The sequence below is a fragment of the Odocoileus virginianus genome, unplaced genomic scaffold (genome assembly GCF_023699985.2).
Source record: "Odocoileus virginianus isolate 20LAN1187 ecotype Illinois unplaced genomic scaffold, Ovbor_1.2 Unplaced_Scaffold_8, whole genome shotgun sequence".
Classification (NCBI taxonomy): Eukaryota; Metazoa; Chordata; class Mammalia; order Artiodactyla; family Cervidae; genus Odocoileus; species Odocoileus virginianus.
Window position 1 is genome coordinate 2,387,996 of NW_027224270.1, and position 20,535 is coordinate 2,408,530.

General features: G+C 45.8%; 1 protein-coding gene across 3 annotated transcripts in view; it reads left to right on the forward strand.

Moving 5' to 3' along the window:
- The first annotated feature begins 3,329 nt into the window (after positions 1–3,329).
- The window catches only part of CAMK4 (calcium/calmodulin dependent protein kinase IV), a 234,397-nt gene continuing 217,191 nt past the window's right edge, over positions 3,330–20,535 (forward strand). For 2 of the 3 annotated variants that reach the window (XM_070462694.1, XM_070462695.1), the window contains exon 1: positions 3,546–3,806. In XM_070462694.1, the coding sequence (XP_070318795.1) occupies positions 3,646–3,806 (161 nt within the window). In that variant the 5' untranslated portion in view covers positions 3,546–3,645. Of the gene's footprint in view, positions 3,807–20,535 lie in introns of all 3 variants that reach the window. The other variant, XM_020889513.2, reaches the window with a different exon arrangement.

Sequence of the window (20,535 nt, forward strand, 5' to 3'; positions counted from 1 at the left end):
AGTAGCTTTCTTTCATGGGTTTCATCACTTGCAGTTTTCTGATTTTGGTGGTTCATTCTGCACTTTAAATAACTGCTTTTATACTTAGTTCCCAGATAATAATTGTCATGTGCAGGAAGGTTAGCCACACCAGCTACTCTGCCATACCAGAATGGCACCATGTGCATTTATGTTTGAGTGACGTAGGATAGCTCATTAGTAGCTTTGGGTTCCTGATCCTGTTCAGTGATGGGCTTCACTGTAAGGTGTGGACAGAAAGCAAGTTCTTTTGTTGGGGGTGGGGTGGTAATCCTAATTGTTAATATTCACAGATCCCCTCCGCTTGGGTTGTTTAGTTTTCTCATTGAGGAATCCTCCAATTTCAGTATAGCTGGCACTGTGATAGATACAAGACTAATTTTCAGCATCCTGGGAGCCTGTTGGACTTGGAAGTCTCACTGCTTTTTATGTAGAGTTTCACAAATCCCTCTGTTTTCAGTACATTCATAGTTATATCTTGTAATCTAAGACATACTTCATTTTTTGTTCAACATTTCTAAAGATTAAATCTCTCTTTTCAAAGGGAACTGTAGGAACTGTGAGTTTTGGGTGTGAATAGCAGAAGAAGAAATGTTGGGACTAAGGGCTTCTTATTAAAAAGACGCTGAACCAATATTTTATTCTCCATTCTACTTTTAGAAAGATCTAGTACTCTGATTCCTGAGCATTTCTGGAACTCTGTGGCAAGAATTATATTTCTTCATATTGGCTTCTCCTAATTGTAAATCTGGGTTTCAGGTATATCCAGTCTTCTGAGTGAGTGACTATTTGTTCCCAGATTTTAAGTTTTAGTTGATATTATTTCTCCTGTTCTTTTTGTGGATATATGGATTTATTCCTTTTCTGTCATTTTAGATGGTATTTAATAATAAGTGATTATAAACAGCATAGATTCTATTCCTATTCTACCAAACTGTCATCTCTAATTTTTAAATAAACATAAACTGCCTTTATGAAACCAAATACCCTCTCTTTAAACTTCAGCTGATTAACACTTTTACAAAAGTCAGTTGTGAAAAGCCTAGGTGTCAAATAACTAAACCAATGTTGAACGTAAATGTCAATTCTACTGTCACCTTTGTACCATGAAATACTGTTTCCCTAGCTATTGTTCCTTAAAATAGCAGGGCGGAAAGGCTTACCATCTTTTTTAGTGTAATGTGCTTGTTTTCAACTTACGTTGTAAAAGAATTGCTCACAACAGACAAGTATGTGCATGAAGTGCTGCCACTCAGGCCTTGCCTCTGAGAAGTGTAAATAAAACAAGCGGCTTAGCGGCCACTTCATGCCCATCCTTTCACCGGTCAGAGCAAACCAAGGGAAACTTACTTAGTAAGAACCAGAATTTACTTTCAAGAGCTCCATTAGATTGCTTTGTTTGTGAACTTCCATTTTCTAACATGAAAATTACTGAATTCGTTCTCTGAAGTTACAAGTCATGTAAGCACTTTGTATTTTACTGAACATATATTTTGGGGCTCCAAAATCACTGCAGATGGTGATTGCAGCCATGAAATTAAAAGACGCTTACTCTTTGGAAGGAAAGTTATGACCAACCTAGATAGCATATTAAAAAGCAGAGACATTACTTTGCCAACAAAGGTCCGTCTAGTCAAGGCTATGGTTTTTCCAGTGGTCATGTATGGATGTGAGAGTTGGACTGTGAAGAAAGCTGAGTGCTGAAGAATTGATGCTTTTGAACTGTGGTGTTGGAGAAGACTCTTGAGAGTCCCTTGGACTGCAAGGAGATCCAACCAGTCCATCCTAAAGGAGATCATTCCTGGGTGTTCATTGGAAGGACTGATATTGAAGCTGAAGCTCCAATACTTTGGCCACCTGATGCAAAGAGTTGATTCATTTGAAAAGACCCTGATGCTGGGAGGGATTGGGGGAAGGAGGAGAAGGGGAAGAGAGGATGAGATGGCTGGATGACATGACCTACCTGATGAACAAGAGTTTGAGTAAACTCTGGGAGTTGTTGATGGACAGGGAGGCCTGGCGTGCTGCAACTTCATGGGGTCGCAAAGAGTCGGACATGACTGAGTGACTGAACTGAACTGAACTGAATTTGGTATTAATTGAATTTGTGTGAATCTACATGTACTTGCTGTTCTTTAGGCCATTTGTAAACTGATCATATGCTGATCTTAATAAAATTATCTGTGAAGAATAGTTTCTGAATTTACTTTTAATTTTCAATCAAATGATGAGTCACATTCCTGTCATTAATTAGTTAGATTTGGGGGTTTTTGCTTGTTTTATTTTTGGTAGTTCACCAATATAGCACAAAAGCTCTTAAGAGTGATAAATTAATCAGTAATAGAAGAAACTATTGAACCAAGTTTACTGGTATCATCAGGAATGGAGACACTGAAAAGAGTTTAGTACCTGTTGCGGGAAAGAAAAAGACTAATACGTGCGAAGTAAGATTAAATAAAGGGCTCAAAGTTATTTAGCCAGAAAGATGTGATGTAGTGTCTTTAGGTATACAAAGATTCATTACAGAATATAACGACTAGTTATTGTTCATCTCTGCTGAAATCTAAAAAGAAAAATGTTCAAGGGTAGAAATATTCAATGTAAATTTAACCAATACTTAGAAAGATAGCCTGAAGGCTGATGGACAAGCATTAGAAGACTTGTGATGGGACAGCTCTCTTGGGAAGAGGAAAGGGCTTTAAATATAGCAGTGTTCTCTGTCATGAATGATGCCAAGTCCCGCGTTAAGGCAGAGGGCTGGACTAGCTGGCTTCCAGAGGCCCCTTCCAAATCTGGAATTCTCTGGTCACTTCTGTCGCGAGCCTTCAGAAGCTGGAGTCAGCCAGTCACAGCAGCCAAATGGCTTTTCAGGAACTCCAGCAGTGCCGAGGAGGCTGCGCGAGCAGCAGCTGTCCCCGCCGGAGACCGTCCAGAGGGAGTCAGGTCAGCGCGTCCCTTCCTCCGCCTTCCCGGCTCTGTGCGCGGCGGCTCCGGAGGCCCGGCGGCCTTGGGCCGGACACCCCAGCCACCGACACGCCCTCTGACGGGGGCAGGCGGGATGGCTGGTGGGCTGGCGCTGGTGGAGGGCCTCGCACCGGGCGCGCTCGGGTGGCACCACCCCACCGGGTCCCCGTGACGCTGCCCTCCGGGCGCGCGGTCGCGCCCCGGCCCCCGGCCCCCGGCTCCCGGCCCCGGCCCCGGCTCCCGCGGGAGGGCGCGGGCGGGGATGCTCCGGCCGGGGGGCTCACCCAGTCTCCCGCATCCGTACCCGCCCCGCGGGCTCCGCGCAGACGAGGTAAAGAGGAGGGGTGGGGAGGCTGGGTGCTGGAGGAGGGAGCGCGGGGCGGCGCCGCTCCCGGCCACAGCCTCCGCCCCTCCCGCGGGCGGCTCGGCTCTCCTGCACTCTCTCCCGGTCTCTCGCGCCCCCGCACGCCTCCGAGCGCGGAGGGGAGCGCAGCCCACGCGGTGGGAGCGCAGCCCGCGCGGAGAGGCGCGCAGACGCGCGGAGGGCCCGGCGGGGGCGCGCGCTTGCAGGGCGCCGCTCGCGCCGGCGCTCGCGGGCGGGGACGCGCGGGGGCTCCTCGCTCCGGCAAACGGCGGCGGCGCGAGCGGAGTCCCGCCGCGAAGATGCTCAAAGTCACGACGCCCTCGTGCTCCGCCTCGTCCTGCTCCTCGGTAACCGCCACCGTGGCCCCGGGGCCCGGGAGCCTGGTGCCGGATTACTGGGTCGACGGCTCCAACAGGGATGCTCTGGGCGATTTCTTCGAGGTGGAGTCGGAGCTGGGACGGTACGGCGGGGCGGCTCGAGGGGCTGGGGGCGGCGGGCTGGGGCGCTCGGACCTGGAGGAGCCGGGCATCCTGGGCGCCGGCTGGGGCTTCTGCCCGCGGCGCGCTTCGGGCGCTTGCCTTTTGCGGCTCCAGCTCCCCGGAATACCGGGGCCGGCCTCCCGGCCCTTGGGTTCTGCCGGCTCCGGGAGAGATCTCGGGACCGTTCACGAGCGAGCCGGCGTCCCCGGGCGCGCCCAGGCCGGTGCAGCTGCGGGCGGCAGCCCGGGTCCTCCCCTACCGCCGCCTCGCCGGCTGCCGCCTCCGTGGGTGACAGCTTCACCGCACGTGGGCCCTGCTTGCCCAAGCGGCGTCTCTGCTCACGATTATAGCTTGCCAGAGGGTTCTGTCTGTCTAGTTATTTTTTGGGGATGAGGGGCGGAGGACGCCTCTCCAAATCTTGACAGAAATATTAGATTCGATTCTTCCTCCTTCCCCTCATCAAGCTCACCGAAGCAAGTGGCACTGGAGATTAAACTTAAACACCAGCTTCCCTGCAGAGTCTGCTCAGGAGTGAAGGGGGATGAATCATTTAAGGGAGCTGAAGGCAGAATAATGAACTAGCGTGGCTTTAAAGGAAAGGCAGTGGTAATTAGTGAGAAGAGTTCTGCTGCTCTTTGACGTGCTGGAGTGATTTGTTTAATTATGTATGCAGAAAACCATCTCCCTGGGGTTGCAGAAATGTCCCTCATCCCTGCTTTGAAGATCCAAACAGGTAGTGGTCTTGCAATGTGAATAATACCCTATGTTCTTATATTTTTATCCACTGAAAAATACTTTCCCCTTCCTTTTTCCTCCTTTCTGTTATTCATAGGTAGGGAGACCTCTTTTCAATATTCACTTTAGAATCAGACCCTTTATTATATGGAATCTAAAGATGTAATTTCAACCGTTAACAAGTTGAAGCTTCTATACTTAATATTTCTCTGCAAATGTCCTTTTTCTTTCTTTCTTTTTATTTTGCTGGAATAGAGTTAGCAGTCATTTTCCTTTTAGTGTCACTGGTGACTGCAGGATGGGCTTCTGGATGTTGGTCCTGAGTGGGACTGTGTAAGGGCCGCTTCTCTCCGAACTGCCTCTGCTGTTAATGCTCACCAAGTGCAGAGCTGTGTAAGAAGGGCAAACTTCTGACTGAAATTTAGCAGTTGCCAGTCTCTGAAAAGGTTTCAGAATGTCTGAGCATTGGACAATGTGTAAAATCCTGTTTTGATCAAGCTTTTCAATGTTCATCTAAAGATCTGCTGTTGCATGCATTCCCTAGTAAGGCTGAAAATAAAACATCTCCTGTAAGGTTTGAAGCGTACATAATTGTATGATGAGCTGCAGTGGAACCCTGTAAACTTCAGATGAAAGTGATAACCGACTTAAAGTTGGTGAGTTTCAGGAGCTGCCACCCAGTAGAGGAAGCGCCTGATGGTGCAGAGACTCTCCCACCACCAGGCTGCCTGTCTTCTGAGTGACATTTACCTAGACGCCCCTCGTTCGCTCTGACTTCCCATCAGCACACATTAGCTGTGTGATTAAGGGTCGCAAACTTAACTCAGGAAACTTCCTTTTATGTAATGAATGGGAAAATACCAATTGCACACATATACAGAATGGTAGACTTCATAGGGAAAACCTAAGGAATTTGGAGTTTGTTATGTTTTTTAAAAAAGCTTGTTCTATTTTGCAGTAATTTTGGAGCATGAATATAAATCAGTTATATATGCTCAGACTATCACTCTGCTGTCAAGTCATTTGATTGCTATAAAAATCAGAGAATTAAAATATTTTGAGAAGAGGTTAAAAATGGTTCCTTCTATCCTCTTTCTCAGTATTCAAGTATATTAGGCAAGTTCTCTGTAGATGGCAGTATTGGTGAGGTGCATACGTACTCCATTTGGTTGAGACTGAGAAATACCGTCACTTCATGATCAGAATGTTTTGTTTCTTTGCATGCTTGCTTGTCTTTTTTGGCTCAGCATGAGTGCTTTTGGTTCCCTGACTGGGGATTGAACCAGCAGTGGAAAAGCAGACTCCTAACCACTGGGCCACCAGGGAATTCCCAAAACTCACATTTTTCCCAACAAAATAAACCTAAAACAAACAAACAAAAAACTATGTTACAAACATAATTGCTAAGAATCACTAAAGCCAGAGAATTCAACAGAATTATAATCGTAGGTATTGATTGAGTGATGAAAGTGTGCCTCCTTACCCCACCAGAATAAAGTTGAGGCTCAGTCAGTTGGTTTCCAGCCTTTCCTCTCTTTCCTCTTGGCCTTGGGCCAAGTCTGCCTGCCAGTGGTGACGCTAAAGCCCAAACATTTAGTTCTTAGTAACATGGCTGTCATTAAGAGTAAGACAACAATGTCCCTGGTGCTGTGTGGAGCCGTGGTTAGTTACAGGGTGTACACAGCTCCCTCCAGGCTAGTGTGGGTTTAGTAAGAGAGTAAGCCTTTGCAGTTACTGTTGTAAGCTAGTGACTCCTGAATTCAAGACGACTGGACATATGACCATCAGGGCATCATACTTGGAGGCTGTATTTGGGGATTTCAGGGAACAAAATTCCCGTGGCTGTAACCACCTGGATTCCCTGTGTGGTGCTCACAGCACCGACCCGCATGTAAGCAGTCAGACCAGGGGAGATATGAGAGCTTTCCTTTTTCAGATCGTGAGTAAGTCAGGAACTGAAAGGTGTTGAGAGGAATTATTTAAGAGTTTCGGGTAAGCGAATTTGTTTTTCTAAAAACCACACTTGAAAATACTGCTGTGTTTATAAAATTTGTTTAAAAGTTCACGAAAACCAAGTTCACAACAAATTCAGTTCTACTTAAGAAGATGAATTGGCCTTGGTCCCATTCAGGGCTCCGTATCCTAGAGAGTGCTTGGTCCTTTGCCCAGTGATTAGAGAAAGTGGTGTTTTAAAGGTTTTTCCAAGGGAGAAGCGAGCTTCTCTGTGGCCGAGATCCCGTCTGGTGGTTTGGCAGACAGAGGGGCAGAACTCGGCCTGGGCTGCTCTGAGGTTTGGGCTTCAGTTATTTCTCACCTTTTGTTTCTGTCTTTGGTATGAGATTGAAAGGATATTTGTCACAGAATCAGATGTGTGTCCCCCCACCATCCCGCAGCACACACACGTAATTTCAGAGAAGCAAATGAAAGATAATTAGGACAGAAGAATAAGAGTGTGAAAATCACATAATTAAAGTATTTTGGTGAAAGTTTAAAAAACCTACTTCTGCTTTCTGAGTAGAAATTGATTTATTTGGAATCAAAACTTTTAAAACATTTTCATGCCAGTTCGCTATAGTTTTTTCAGGCTAATAACTTTCAGTAGCTGCACCCCCCCGTTCGTCTGACTTGGTTCACGATTTTTAAAAAACTTATATAGCAACCCCATATAACTATAATTATATAGAGTCCCTTGCTGTGTGTATCCTTGCTTAGGAACCAAAGAGATTTAGATAGTGAGTCATATGTGTGTGTAAAATGGGGGGAAGTTTGATAACATAATGTTTATTCTTATTAGCAACAATGTGCTTTGATATTTCCTATTCTATGCTGTTTGATTTTATCCTAGCTTCTTAAAAATATTGACTGAACCCATGTGATTTCACATCCCACCAGTAGGTTGTGACTCAGTTTTAAAAGGACTGTTTTAGGCCTAACTCTGTGTGTGCTGGATTAAAACAGACAGTCCTTTTGAGAGGTGCCTTGCAGACCAGTTGGCGACCCTGAGTCCTGTCTGATGGCATGGCTCTGTAGAGAAAAATTCCCCTGTGCTTATTTCCAGCATGATTGGGTCTTCCTTTTCAAACACTTTGGGAAAACGCTGATGTCTCTATAAGACGAGGGCGGAGTATCTCCTGGACTGACTGAGCGTTTCCGAGGCTGGACCGGGAGCATCTTGACTGTGAAGCAGAGGACTCCAGAGGCCTGAGCAGCGCTGTGTTCCACTCAGCAACACAGAACTTTGTTCCCAGGCAGTGGTCAGCAAGCGCTTCCTGTAAGGGCAGGGCGGAGGGTGCGTCTTCTAAGAGAACGGCTCCAGCCTGTGCTGCGGGCTGGGAAGGACTCAGCCCCTCTTTTCCCTGCCCCTCCGCTCTCTGTCCACGCCCTTCCGGCCACTCTCGCCGGGGCTGCGGAGTTCTCCATCTTCCCGACGCTCGCCTGTAGGCCCCGCGGTGCCCGGGGCCTCCGGCCACACTCGCTGCGCCGGGTTTCCTGAGCTCATGGGGATGCTGTGGTTTTCAATTTTTAATCTCACTAGGAGTTTGAAGTGCACCTGTCCAGCCGCTCTCTTGTTCTTGGTGCACCCGGTTCTCTTCTCAGGCAGTTGACTCAGGAGCGAGGTGGGGTTGCGGCGGGAGAGGAGAAACGGGCTGCACGCGCTCTTTGCACGAACGCTGACCACCGGTTCCTGGAGGGCAGGGTCTGTAGATCTGGCTGGCTGACCGCTGTGTATTCGTCGCCTACCATAGTGCTCAGTACCCAGCAGGTGCTCAATAAACGATTTTGAAGAGAATGGATGAATGGTAACAAATGGGCTGGCACCGTGGGTCCTGATATGATCATCTCAGTTCTGGGGACCCCAAGGAAAGGATAATCTGGTGACCTGCTTATCTTCTCCCTGAAACATGTGCGACCGTGACCCTCATCTCACTCAGCATTTGGCCTTCTTTCTTGGTGGTGTGAGTGTTGGTGACTGCCACCTCTGTGACTCTTCCTGTTCAGAATCACGCTGCTTTGCTGTTGGCAGGGTGCTTTGTGACTGAACTGAGGAGGATTCAGTCTCACCGCTACCATCATTTTACCACAGGCATGTCAGAGTTAGAGTCAAACCAGCTTGAAGTCAAAAGCACGAAATATCTCCAAGCTATGCCCGCTACTAAAGTTAATACATAGTAAATGCTAAATTTAGAAATACTGTCGTCAAGAACCTTTAAGTCAAGTGAAAATTACGGTAGCGTCATTACTTTAAGAATACAATATTTTTCCATGTTCAAATACTGTTGCAACGGTAAAAATAACTTCTAATTTGGAAAAACAAAGCAAAACAAAACATAAAAAGACCCAGGTGCTGTCTGCTTCTAAGTTGCTCTGGTGAACTCTACTTGGAAAAAAAAAAAAAGAGAGAGAGAAAGAACGAAAACACTAACCACAAAATAGCTTCAAAGACCTTTCTTGTAAACACTTACCCTCAGACACATCTGTGTGGATTATGTATTTGCAGTAATAGTCTGAGAATAAAGTGCTGAGTGGTGGCCACTTGTGAGCTGTTTCAGCTACTAACAGTTACATTGTTTTATGTTAATGGTTTTATTTTTGCTAGGTTAAAAAGTAGTTCTCTTTAGACTCCCTTTCAGGAAAGCTAATGTATCTAATAAAAAATATTGAATTAAAAAATGTCAAGGTCAGGTTTATTCTGCAAAATATAGTATTTGAGTCAATGAAGCATATAATTCAAGTCAAAGAACTTTACATGAAATCAATAGCAGTTAGAATGAATGTTTAACTGAAATGGTATTAATCTTTACTTAAATTATTTTTAAAAAATCTATTTGATAATGTAGGATCATCTGAAAATTTCATAACTTCCATGGTTTAATTAGGAAGTTAGATCTAACTATTGATGGCATAGTATTAGCATATCAAGGACATGCTCCAGTGCAGTCTGTTTTTAAAATTCGAATTGCTGATGGAGGGCAGCGGCTGTGTGGGCGATGTACGGTAATGAAAGGTTGGGTGGGAGATTTTCCTCAGCAATCTTATCGGTGACAAAGATCAAACAAGGACAGCGTGCTGCACAGAGGACGATTCATAACTGTGGGCAGAGGGTAGGACGTGTTCAGCTTGCTCTCCTTTTCAGAGCAGTTTCTCAGCCTTGGCACTGGGGAGATCTGGGGCCAGATAACTCTTTGTCGTGGGGCTGCTGTGTGCATTGTGCGATGTTCAGCAGTGTCTGTGGCCTTGACCCCCTAGTTGCAGGCGGCTCCCCTACCCTCCCCACCAGTGTGACTCCCAGACACGTCTGTGTGTGTGTTTGTGTCTGTGTGTGCTCAGTCGTGTCTGACTCTTTGTGACCCCATAGACTGTAGCCCGCCAGACAGGGAAGAATAGTGGAGTGGATTGCCATTTTCTACTCCAAAAAAAATGTCTCTAGACATTATCAAATATCACCTCCTCTTCTTTTGAGAACCCCTCGTCTTTTCATGATTTTCTTTTAGTGATGTAAATAGTTAACAAGGAGTTTGATGCATTCAAGTCATTTGGCTTTATTGATTATCTGCTACAATCAAATGTTTCTTCCATTTTATGTAATACCACTGATTTCTGTTGTATATGCTTAACCCTTGTGCTATAATTTGCTTAATATTTTTGTTTAAATCACCTCATTTTTGTTAACCTAAATTTATCATAGAAAAAGCAAGAGAGTTCCAGAAAAACATCTACTTCTGCTTTATTGACTATGCTAAAGCCTTTGGCTATGTGGATCACAATAAACTGTGGAAAATTCTGAAAGAGATGGGAATACCAGACCACTTGACCTGCCTCTTGAGAAACCTGTATGCAGGTCAGGAAGCAACAGTTAGAACTGGACATGGAACAACAGACTGGTTCCAAATAGGAAAAGGAGTACATCAAGGCTGTATATTGTCACCCTGCTTATTTAACTTATATGCAGAGTACATCATGAGAAATGCTGGGCTGGAAGAAGCACAAGCTGGAATCAAGATTTATGGGAGAAATATCAATAACCTCAGATATGCAGATGACACCACCCTTATGGCAGAAAGTGAAGAGGAAACTAAAGAGCCTCTTGATGAAAGTGAAAGAGGAGAGTGAAAAAGTTGGCTTAAAGCTCAACATTCAGAAAACTAAGATCATGGCATCTGGTCCCATCACCTCATGGGAAATAGATGGGGAGACAGTGGAAACAGTGTCAGACTTTATTTTTGGGGCTCCAAAATCACTGCAGATGTTGATTGCAGCCATGAAATTAAAAGATGCTTACTCCTTGGAAGGAAAGTTATGACCAACATAGACAGCATGTTAAAAAGCAGAGATATTACTTTGCCAACAAAGGTCCGTCTGGTCAAGGCTATGGTTTTTCCAGTGGTCATGTATGAATGTGAGAGTTGGACTATGAAGAAAGCTGAGCGCTGAAGAATTGATGCTTTTGAACTGTGGTGTTGGAGAAGACTCTTGAGTGTCTCTTGGACTGCAAGGAGATCCAACCAGTCCATCCTAAAGGAGATCAGTCCTGAGTGTTCATTAGAAGGACTGATGCTGAAGCTGAAACTCCAGTACTTTGGTCACCTCATGTGAAGAGTTGACTAATTGGAAAAGACCCTGATGCTGGAAGGGATTGGGGGCAGGAGGAAAAGGGGATGACAGAGGATGAGATGGTTTAATGGCATCACCAACTCGATGGACATGAGTTTGAGTAAACTCCGGGAGTTGTTGATGGACAGGGAGGCCTGGCATGCTGCTATTCATGGGGTCGAAAAGAGTCGGATACGACTAAGCGACTGAACTGAACTGCAATTTACTGACTGAGATTACTAATTTTCATTAAATTGAAAACCAGTATTCATGCCATAAATAGAAGCAATAAGAACAAAGCACTTTTACTAAATTGTAGCAGAAATGCTTGTCTCCAGAAGGCTCCAAGCCTAGAATCATTTTTCTCTTTGTTAAAAAGGGAGATTATCAAAGATTAGAGAGTTTAAACCATAGTAGCACAAATTGAGGTTTTCTTCTTGCTGGAATCAGAAAGATTGAGAATAAGTGAAAAGAGAATGATGTCATTTTTTGATTTATTATTATTGAATACCATTTTTTCGTGGCACTTGAAGTCCTGTCTGTTACAAGTCTGATCTTTTGAATATTATGAACTGGACACTTTATGGTGTGTGGAGGGATGGGGACAGGGTGTGGACAGGGAAGAGGTTAGAGTTTGAATGAATGTGATAAATAAAACCCTGCTTGGCATCCACATGTATAGTTTACTGATAAGGCAGCAACAGTTAATCTGAGATAAACAAATAAGACTAATGCAAGATGGAGGGGCTTTTCAGGTGGTGCTAGTGGTAAAGAATCTGTCTGTGCCAATGCAGGAGACGTAAGGTTGCGGGTTCGATCTCTGGGTCAGGAAGATCCTGTGAAGGAGGGCACAGTAACCCACTCCAGTATTCTTACTTGGAGAATCCCATGGACAGAAGAGCCTGGCAGGCTACAGTCCATAGGGTCACGAAGAGTTGGACATGACTGAAGCGACTTAGCATGCATGCATGCATGCATGCATGCACACCAGATGGAGATAATGAGAATTACAGCAGTCTTCACAATGAAGTGATAATTCTGACTGGGAAGATTGAGGTGTCTTCTTCAGGAAGGGCGGATCTTGAAATCTGGCAGGATTTTAAGGAGGTAGATCTTTGGTGAAGAGTATCCCAGGTGGAAATTACATTCTAAAAAAAGGCAAAACTTGGCAGACAAATGTGGGGTATACAATTTATCTTGCAAATTTTATAAAGTATGACTATTGTAATGAGAAATAAGGTTAGAAGGGTAAGTTGATATCAGAACAAAGAAAGCCTGTGAAAAAAATGAGTGAGTTTGTGTCAGCTGAAAACCCAAATTACACTTAAAATAGAAAGCAAGCATTATGAGAGCGAAAGGTGGCTGCAGCATCAGCTGCACTGGGGTGACGATGCGGAGCCCAGCGCTGCCGCTGACTCTCCATGCAGGTAAGGGAGGGGGTGGGCAAGAGAGAGTCCACCATGCTGGTTCCGTCCCTCGCTCCAAGAGAGAGTCTACCATGCTGGTTCCGTCCCTCGCTCCAAGAGAGAGTCCACCATGCTGGTTCCGTCCCTCACTCCAAGAGAGAATCCACCATGCTGGTTCCGTCCCTCGCTCCAAGAGAGAGTCCACCATGCTGGTTCCGTCCCTCGCTCCAAGAGAGAGTCTACCATGCTGGTTCCGTCCCTCGCTCCAAGAGAGAGTCTACCATGCTGGTTCCGTCCCTCGCTCCAAGAGAGAGTCTACCATGCTGGTTCCGTCCCTCGCTCCAAGAGAGAATCCACCATGCTGGTTCCGTCCCTCGCTCCAAGAGAGAGTCCACCATGCTGGTTCCGTCCCTCGCTCCAAAAGAGAGTCTACCATGCTGGTTCCGTCCCTCGCTCCATGGATAGAGTAAGAAAGGGGAATGTGGGATTGAGGGGTGAAGATCAGTTGCCTGTACTGGGTAAAGAGCCTGGAAAGGGACAGATGGAACTGCTTTAGGTTTTGAGGGTCACAGGTCTCTCTGGCAACTCTCACCCCTGATAACTGAGTGAAATCAGCCGCAGACAACACAGAAACCAATGCACATGGCTATGTTCCAATAAAACTTTATTAACAACAGTGAAATTTCAATTTCATATAATTTTCATGTCACTTAATATTAGTCTTCTTTTGATTTTTAAAAACCATTTTAAAATGTAAAAACTATTCTTCAGTTGAAGACTGTTCAAAAATAAGTGGCTGCAATCTTAGGCCCTTAGCTTGTGGTTTGCTGACCCGAGACCTAGATCAGTCGAGGTAAACTTCTGCTCCTCCTCATATACATGAAAATTTCAGATGAAAATGACATCAAAGCTTCATTTATTCAAGAGACTACCTTTAATCTCCCTTTTACTTGGGACATGTCAACCTGATAGTGTTTTTAGTGGGCACAGTCTTTAAATGTATTCTCATCCTTTTTCTTTTTTTTTTTTCTCATCCTTTTTCTATATCTGTTGAAACTAAATCAGTTGCAGTTTTTATATGTATAGTACTTTGGTTAGTTTCATTCATCATTCTTGCTTTTGAAAATGAAGTAACTTTACTTGAAGGGTGTACTTTAAGTTAAGTTTACACATCATGATCAGCATTCACATTCAAAGATTACTGGAGGGTTATTTATTTTGTGTATAATAATTAAATCAGTTTCAATTGATCATTCTCTTATATTTGAAATGATAGACATTATAGAAGTAATATGCTAAATAATCTATTTGCTTCTAATTAGTTTTTGTTCATTTTTCTGTTTACTAATATATTATCTGCATGTTGAATGAACCTTCTGTATGCCATGCACATATCACAGGTGGACTAACTAAGGTCCTCTGAGACTGTTTTAAGCATTTTTAAAAAATTATTTTTTTTCGTTTGAATAGACTTTAGAACTAAAGTAAAGGAGTCACTCATATCTTAACTAAAGCAGAGGTCTCCAAAGTGGGATGTTCATATCCAGGGGGTGAATAATATATTGGGATGCTAAAGGAATGTAGAAGAGAATCTATTTTTATTTATTTTTCTAATTTTTGTGTTTTATAAATGTTTTGAAAAGAATATCACATATTGGTTCGGTGGCACATTTGTTAAATTTATAGGTACATAAGTATACACAGTTTGGGAGCATGTGCTCAAAATATTTTGTTGGACAATTACTGGATCAAAGAATAGTAGTTTTAAGTGGCTGTTGAGTAAGTTTTTTGCTTATATTTAAATACTAACATTTTACTTTATGAACATTATTTTAAAGCAAATATATAGATCAAAATGCAAACAAGAAATCATATTACAAGGTGTGACTTTGTGCAGAAAGGGGAAGTGGACTCATATGTGCACTTGTTATGCATTTTAAGACTAACTGATGAAAGGTTATGATAAGAGCTTAACTGCCATTATAACAAAAAAAAAAAGTCATATAGCAAAATTAAAAAAAAAAAAGAAAGAAAAGGAATACAGTTTGCCCATCAAGCAGAGGGTTAAATGAATTTTGGTTTTGGTGTTTGTTTTTGTGTGTGTGTGTGGCTGAACCCAGAATTCATAAGCAAGTCAGTTTCAAAATACCTAACTTCATGGTAAATTTTGTAAATTGCTGGCTTAGGCTATTGACTGCATTTTCCTAGTGTTTGATGGTCAGGGCTTGAAGAATTGTGGGCATTCATGCCGGGATGCTGAGTTTAACTTGGTTAACAAATGCATTGTCATCAGTTAATTACTTTTTAAGTCATGCTTCAGGGTGATGTGGTTGAAAAATTCACCAGGTGCAAAAAAAAAATTTTTTTTTTGTTTTAAATAGCTGGACTTGAGACAACATTCTGATTAGAATGAGCTGCTACAAAAGCAATGCATATAACATGTTCTTCACCATTTTCTTTACTGGTTTGTGGTAGCATTTTTTGTTAAAACCGTACTTTCTTTGATTTATATCATGGAGAGTATTTGACTAACATTATAAGCCAGAACAGAGAAGAGTAGGGGATTGCAAATCTTTTGTTATGTTCAGACATTTGTTGTGACTGTAATGCAGTATTTGAATGATATTTTCCCTCTTTCAGTCTTCATGGACTGTTTACTAGGGACTTTGCTTGCATTTTCCCTCTCATTGTACCTTATCCTATACTTTTTAGCTTGGTCTGCTTTACTTCTTGTACTGTCCTGAAGGGACAGTTAGTTAGTGACCCTAACTTAGTAAATGACAACTTTCCATGTGGGACTTTCACTTAGAAACTTGTTCTTTAGTTGTAACAGGTAGTCAGTCCAAGTGTTATCTTTAACAGGATATAAATGCACTGCTACCTCTTCATTCAAGTGAATCTTATTGCTTCAAAGCTCCCTGTTAGGACAGCTAGTGAGAAAATAATATATGCTATTAAATGTATCCAAATTCAAGCTCTATAATTCAGTAAATTAGCCTGGCCTGGAGTGTTCAGTCCTTACAGGCCTCTGAAGTTTTCTTTGTGACTGGAAACATTTTTAGTGGTTCCCACTCCAGTACTCTTGCCTGGAAAATCCCGTGGACAGAGGAGCCTGGTGGGCTACAGTCCATGGGGTCGTAAAGAGTCGGACACGACTGAGAGACTAAACTTTGTGTTTTTATAGGACTCTGAGTCCTTCCTCTCCCTTTCCCCTCTGTGTGAACACATAAGGTAATAAAAATGTTCAATGAAGTTAACTTGTGAGTTCCAAGTGTAACCTGTTTCTAGAAGCAGTTTAGTTCAGTTCAGTTCAGTCACTCAGTTGTGTCCAACTCTTTGCGACCCCATGGACTGCAGCACGCCAGGCCTTCCTGTCCATCACCAACTTTTGGAGTTTACTCAAACTCATCTCCACTGAGTCGTTGATGCCATCCAACCATCTCATCCTCTCTCTTCTCAGTGTTTCCCAGCATCAGGGTCTTTTCAACAGTCAGCTCTTCACATCAGGTGGCCAAAGTATTGGAGTTTCAGCTTCAACATCAGTCCTTCCAATGAATATTCAACTGGTTGGATCTCCTCGCAGTCCAAGGGACTCTCAAGAGTCTTCTCCAACACCACAGTTCAAAAGCATCAATTCTTCGGCGCTCAACTTTCTTTCTAGTCCAACTCTCACATCCATACGTGACTACCATAGCTTTGACTAGACGGACCTTTGTTGACAAGTAATGTCCCTGCTTTTTAATATGCTGTCTAGGTTGGTCATAGCTTTCCTTCCAAGGAGTAAGCGTCTTTAATTTCATGGCTGCAATCACCATCTGCAGTTTAAACATGTGATAATAAACAGAGACGGTCATGTTATGGGTGCCACGTTAGCAGAGTAGGAATCTGAGCACATCCTCCGGGTAATTCACAGCATGCTGTGCGGTTGTGTCTGGCCTCCAGGTGCTGAGGAGGTGGCATGTCCAGGCCGAGCGGGGCGCCCAGGGCGGGTGAGGTTCAGGCGCAGGCGGGGGGCAGCGGGGGCCAATGCCCGCTTGGGCCCCGGGGATGGAGGCGACACTATCAGGAGGCCTCAGCCAGGGGACTGCGGGCCAGACAGGCACTCGGGGCCGGCTAAGGCCGGGGCAGCAGGCAGGGCGTCCCGGACGGCAGAGCCCGGCCGCGTGAGGAGGCCGGGAGCCCGAGGCGCGGGCTGAGCGCGGGGTGAGGAGGCCAACCCGGCGGTCGGTGAGGCGGGGTGAGGAGGCCGCGGAGACTGAGGTGGGCGCTGAGCGCGGGGTGAGGAGGCCCCGGAGTCGGGGGCGGTGAGGCGGGCCTCGAGCGCGGGGTGAGGAGGCCGCTGAGCGCTGAGACAGGCGGGCCCTGAGAGCCGGGTGAGGCGGCCGTGGAGACTGAGGCGGGCGCTGAGCGCGGGTGAGGAGGCCCCGGAGCCGGGGGCCGGTGAGGCGGCGCTGAGCGCGGGTGAGGAGGCTGGAGCCTGAGGCGGGCCCTGAGCGCCAGGTGACATCGAGGCCGCGGTCGCAGCGTGAGGAGGCCAGCTCCCGGGGCGGTGAGGCGGGACCCAGGAAGCGCGGCGCTGCGCGCGGCGCTGCGCGGGGCGCGTCTCCCGCGTCTGGGCCTGGCCCTCACTGGGCCTCCGTGTGAAGTGAAGATCGGCGGTGCATCCGCCCCGAGGTTGCCGTGAGGATGGAAGGCGGTCACGTGTGCAGACACCTCACTGCGCAGTTGGCGCTTCAGCTCAGTATCACCCCCAGGTGGAGCAGAAGGTGGGAGGGCGCGAGGAGGGTTCCAGTGAGGCGGCTGTGAAGGGTGCTCGGCTCCCCAGCAGTGTGACCCTAGCTTGTCGGCTTGGTGCCTTACTCCCCGCACTTCTAATTACCACCGCGGGCTGTTTTCACTTGGTGTTGCGATTTTTTTTTAATGTGCATTGTTAATTATTTCACTAATACTACAAGGTGATCATCTCATCACCGGAGCCAGTTTTTCAGATGAGAAGCGAGCCTGAAGCGCAGAGGGGGAAGAGGCTGGATTCAGGACCAGGTCATGACCGCAGTGCTCCTGTCTTGCCTGCCATCTTCCGGGGACCCTTCATGGGCCTCAGATCTCGGGGGGTTGTGCGTGAAACTCCCCTGGCCTGAAATGCCCTTCTTCTAATTCCTTCAGGAGACTCCCCCTCTCCTACCGTGTCATCCATTTATTGTCTTCCAGGGAAATGCTTTCCTTCTTCACCACCAGAGCGTCTGCTCCTCAGAGGAGCCCTGAATCTCATCCATCTTTCATGCCTACTGCTAAGCCCCTTCGCCAGCTTACTAGCGGCCTCCCATACGTGCTTAGTAAGTGTTGGTGCAAAGGAAGTGAATGAAGAAATACTTGAGGAATTAGATGGATACCTGCAAGAAAACAAATGCACTCTTAAATCTCTCTTCCTTCAAGATGTTTCCCTACACAGATCCTTTGCTAAACCAGCACACTGTGAAATTACTGATTCAGTGTCTTTGCCCCTCTCTTTAGAGTGTGAGCCTCTGTGGGCCAGACCTCGGTCCTGTCTCCTTGTTCACTCCTGTGTCCTCAGACCAATTGCAATGCCTGGTATAGTGAGCACTCATTAAATATTTGTTGAGTTAGTCATACCAGCAGGGCCTCTGCAATTCAAAGTCCTCTGGAACATTCTGGGCTCCAGTCTGTTATCAGGCTGCTCTGTCTTAAAGGACCTTCTGGTGGCTCAGTGGTAAGTATCCTTCTGCATTGCAGGAGATCTGAGTTCGACTCCTGGGTTGGGAAGATCCCCTAGAGACAGAAATGGCAACCCACTCCAGTATTCTTGTCTGGGAAATTCCATGGACAGAGGAGCCTGGCAGGCTACAGTCCATGGGGTTGAGAAAGAGGAGGAGATGACCGAGTGACTATCCAACAACCATCTCTGAATGACTGGGGGTAATGTGACCTTCTGTGTTTAGATCATCTACCTCAAAGTTACTTGTAGCCACAAGCATCTGTACATATGTGTTTTCTTCTAGTTTATTATCAATCAATCTCCAGATGATTGCCTTGGTTCTTTACTGTGTTTTCAGGAGACGGAACAGCTTTTGGAGTAAGTAGGGCTCTAAGCTCCAAAGGCTTTATAAATGTGTTGGAAGATCTTGAATAATTTTTTCTTATTTTGTGCTTTTTAAATGCTTCATCTCTTTTTAGAGACATATACTCATTGTTAGTTACTTCTTTTAGTGAAAGTACAAATGGTGAAAGGGGATCATTTAAAATTATTTAAATTTACAAGTAATGAAGAAGTAGCTGCTTTGAAAAGGCTTGACTCATGACCCGTTTGTGGCTGTGTAAGCAAGTAGTGATGTCCTGATGTCCTGGGCCGTAGTCCTGTATACACGTCCTGCCTGCCCGAGGAGGGAGGGAGAGTTAAGGAAACATCAGGCAGGAGAGCGGGAGCGGTCCGTCCTGTGTCGGGCTTTTTTTGCGGTTCTTATGTAAAAATCATCTGTTGGAATGTCTAATTCTTATCAAAAAACTCACCCCTTGACTTAACTTCTAAGTAGGGTCATTAGCTTCACAGTCATGATTTTTATGCTCTGTCAAAAGCAGTATTCTGAAACGTTTGTTTGTCCTCATTTTGTATTTGATGATGGGGGGGGTGGGTGGTATCGTGAAAGAACGACTCTGGGGGGGAAGGAAGGAAGGTCACTGCTTGCTGAGGACAGCGTCTCATTTCCTGAGCTGGCTGCACCTCAGCCCACAGGCACCTCCTTGTTCCTGTTGTCCCACCAGAGCCCAGGTCCCCCTCATTTTCCTTGTATCTTCCTTGTGATGGCCTGGTGCTTGTGTCCCCACTGTGGATCTCCTGTTGAAGTCCTCGTCCCCATTGTGATGATGATTGGCGGAGGGCCCTTGTGATCTGATCTGTGCTCTCACAAGAAGAGAGATTGGAAAGCGTGCTTTCGCTTTCTGCTGCATGAAGACACAGCGAGAAGTCAGCTGTTGGCAAGCCAAGATGCGAACTCTCACCAGAACCCAACTATGCTGGCCCTGATCTTAAACTTCCAGCCTCCTGACCCATGAAGAATAACTGTCTGGTTTAAGTCACCCAGTCTGCTGTGCTGTGGCAGGTAAGGCAGCTGAGCCTACCAGAATCCCCATATGCCCCTTTTCTCCACTTTGACACCCTTCCGACTTTGGCCACAAACCTCAGAATCAGCGTGCTGTGTCTCAGGAGCCAACCTGAGTTAATCTAGGTTAGTGGGGCATGTGTATCTGGAGGAGAGTGATGCGCTTTTCCTTTTTCAGATGCCCAGCATTGTTCCTCTCCCAGGTGTCGGGGACTGAGGCTGACTTGGGGACTGAGCAGTTCCGAGGTGGACTTCACGGGGAGGTGACAGAGCTTCAGCTCCATCTAGGTGCTGCCTCAGGCACCACCCCTGTGGTGTCTGCGCTGGGTCCGTGTTCATACCTGTGGGCTTTCCAGGTGCCCATGCCCGCCAGCTCCCGGTGTTTTGTTACCTTAGCAGCTGGCACGGGAGTTTTTTTTTGTGAACTAGAGGCTCAGCTATTAAAACATAAAACTTGGCTCTTCTTGAATATCGTATGTTTCCATCAGGACTTGGACCTGGGACAGCTCATGTGGTCACTTACCTCTCTCAGGACTGAGAACCCAGTGTTCCTCTGACTTCTGACCACACTTTCACCTGCTGGTTCCAAGTGCAGTTTCCATCCTGGAAAATCCTGTTAATGCTTTTGATTTGTTGAGCACCAGTTTATTAACATTTACTTACTCTTTGTTGTTCTTCAGTCGCCAGTTTGTGACCCCCTGAATTGCAGCACACCGTGCTTCCCTGTCCTCCACTATCTCCCGGAGTTTGCCCAAATTCGTGTTCTCAAATCAGTGATGCCATCCAACCATCTGGTCCTCTGTCACCTCCTTCTCCTCCTGCCCTCAATCTTTCCCAGCATCAGGGTCTTTTCCAATGAGTCG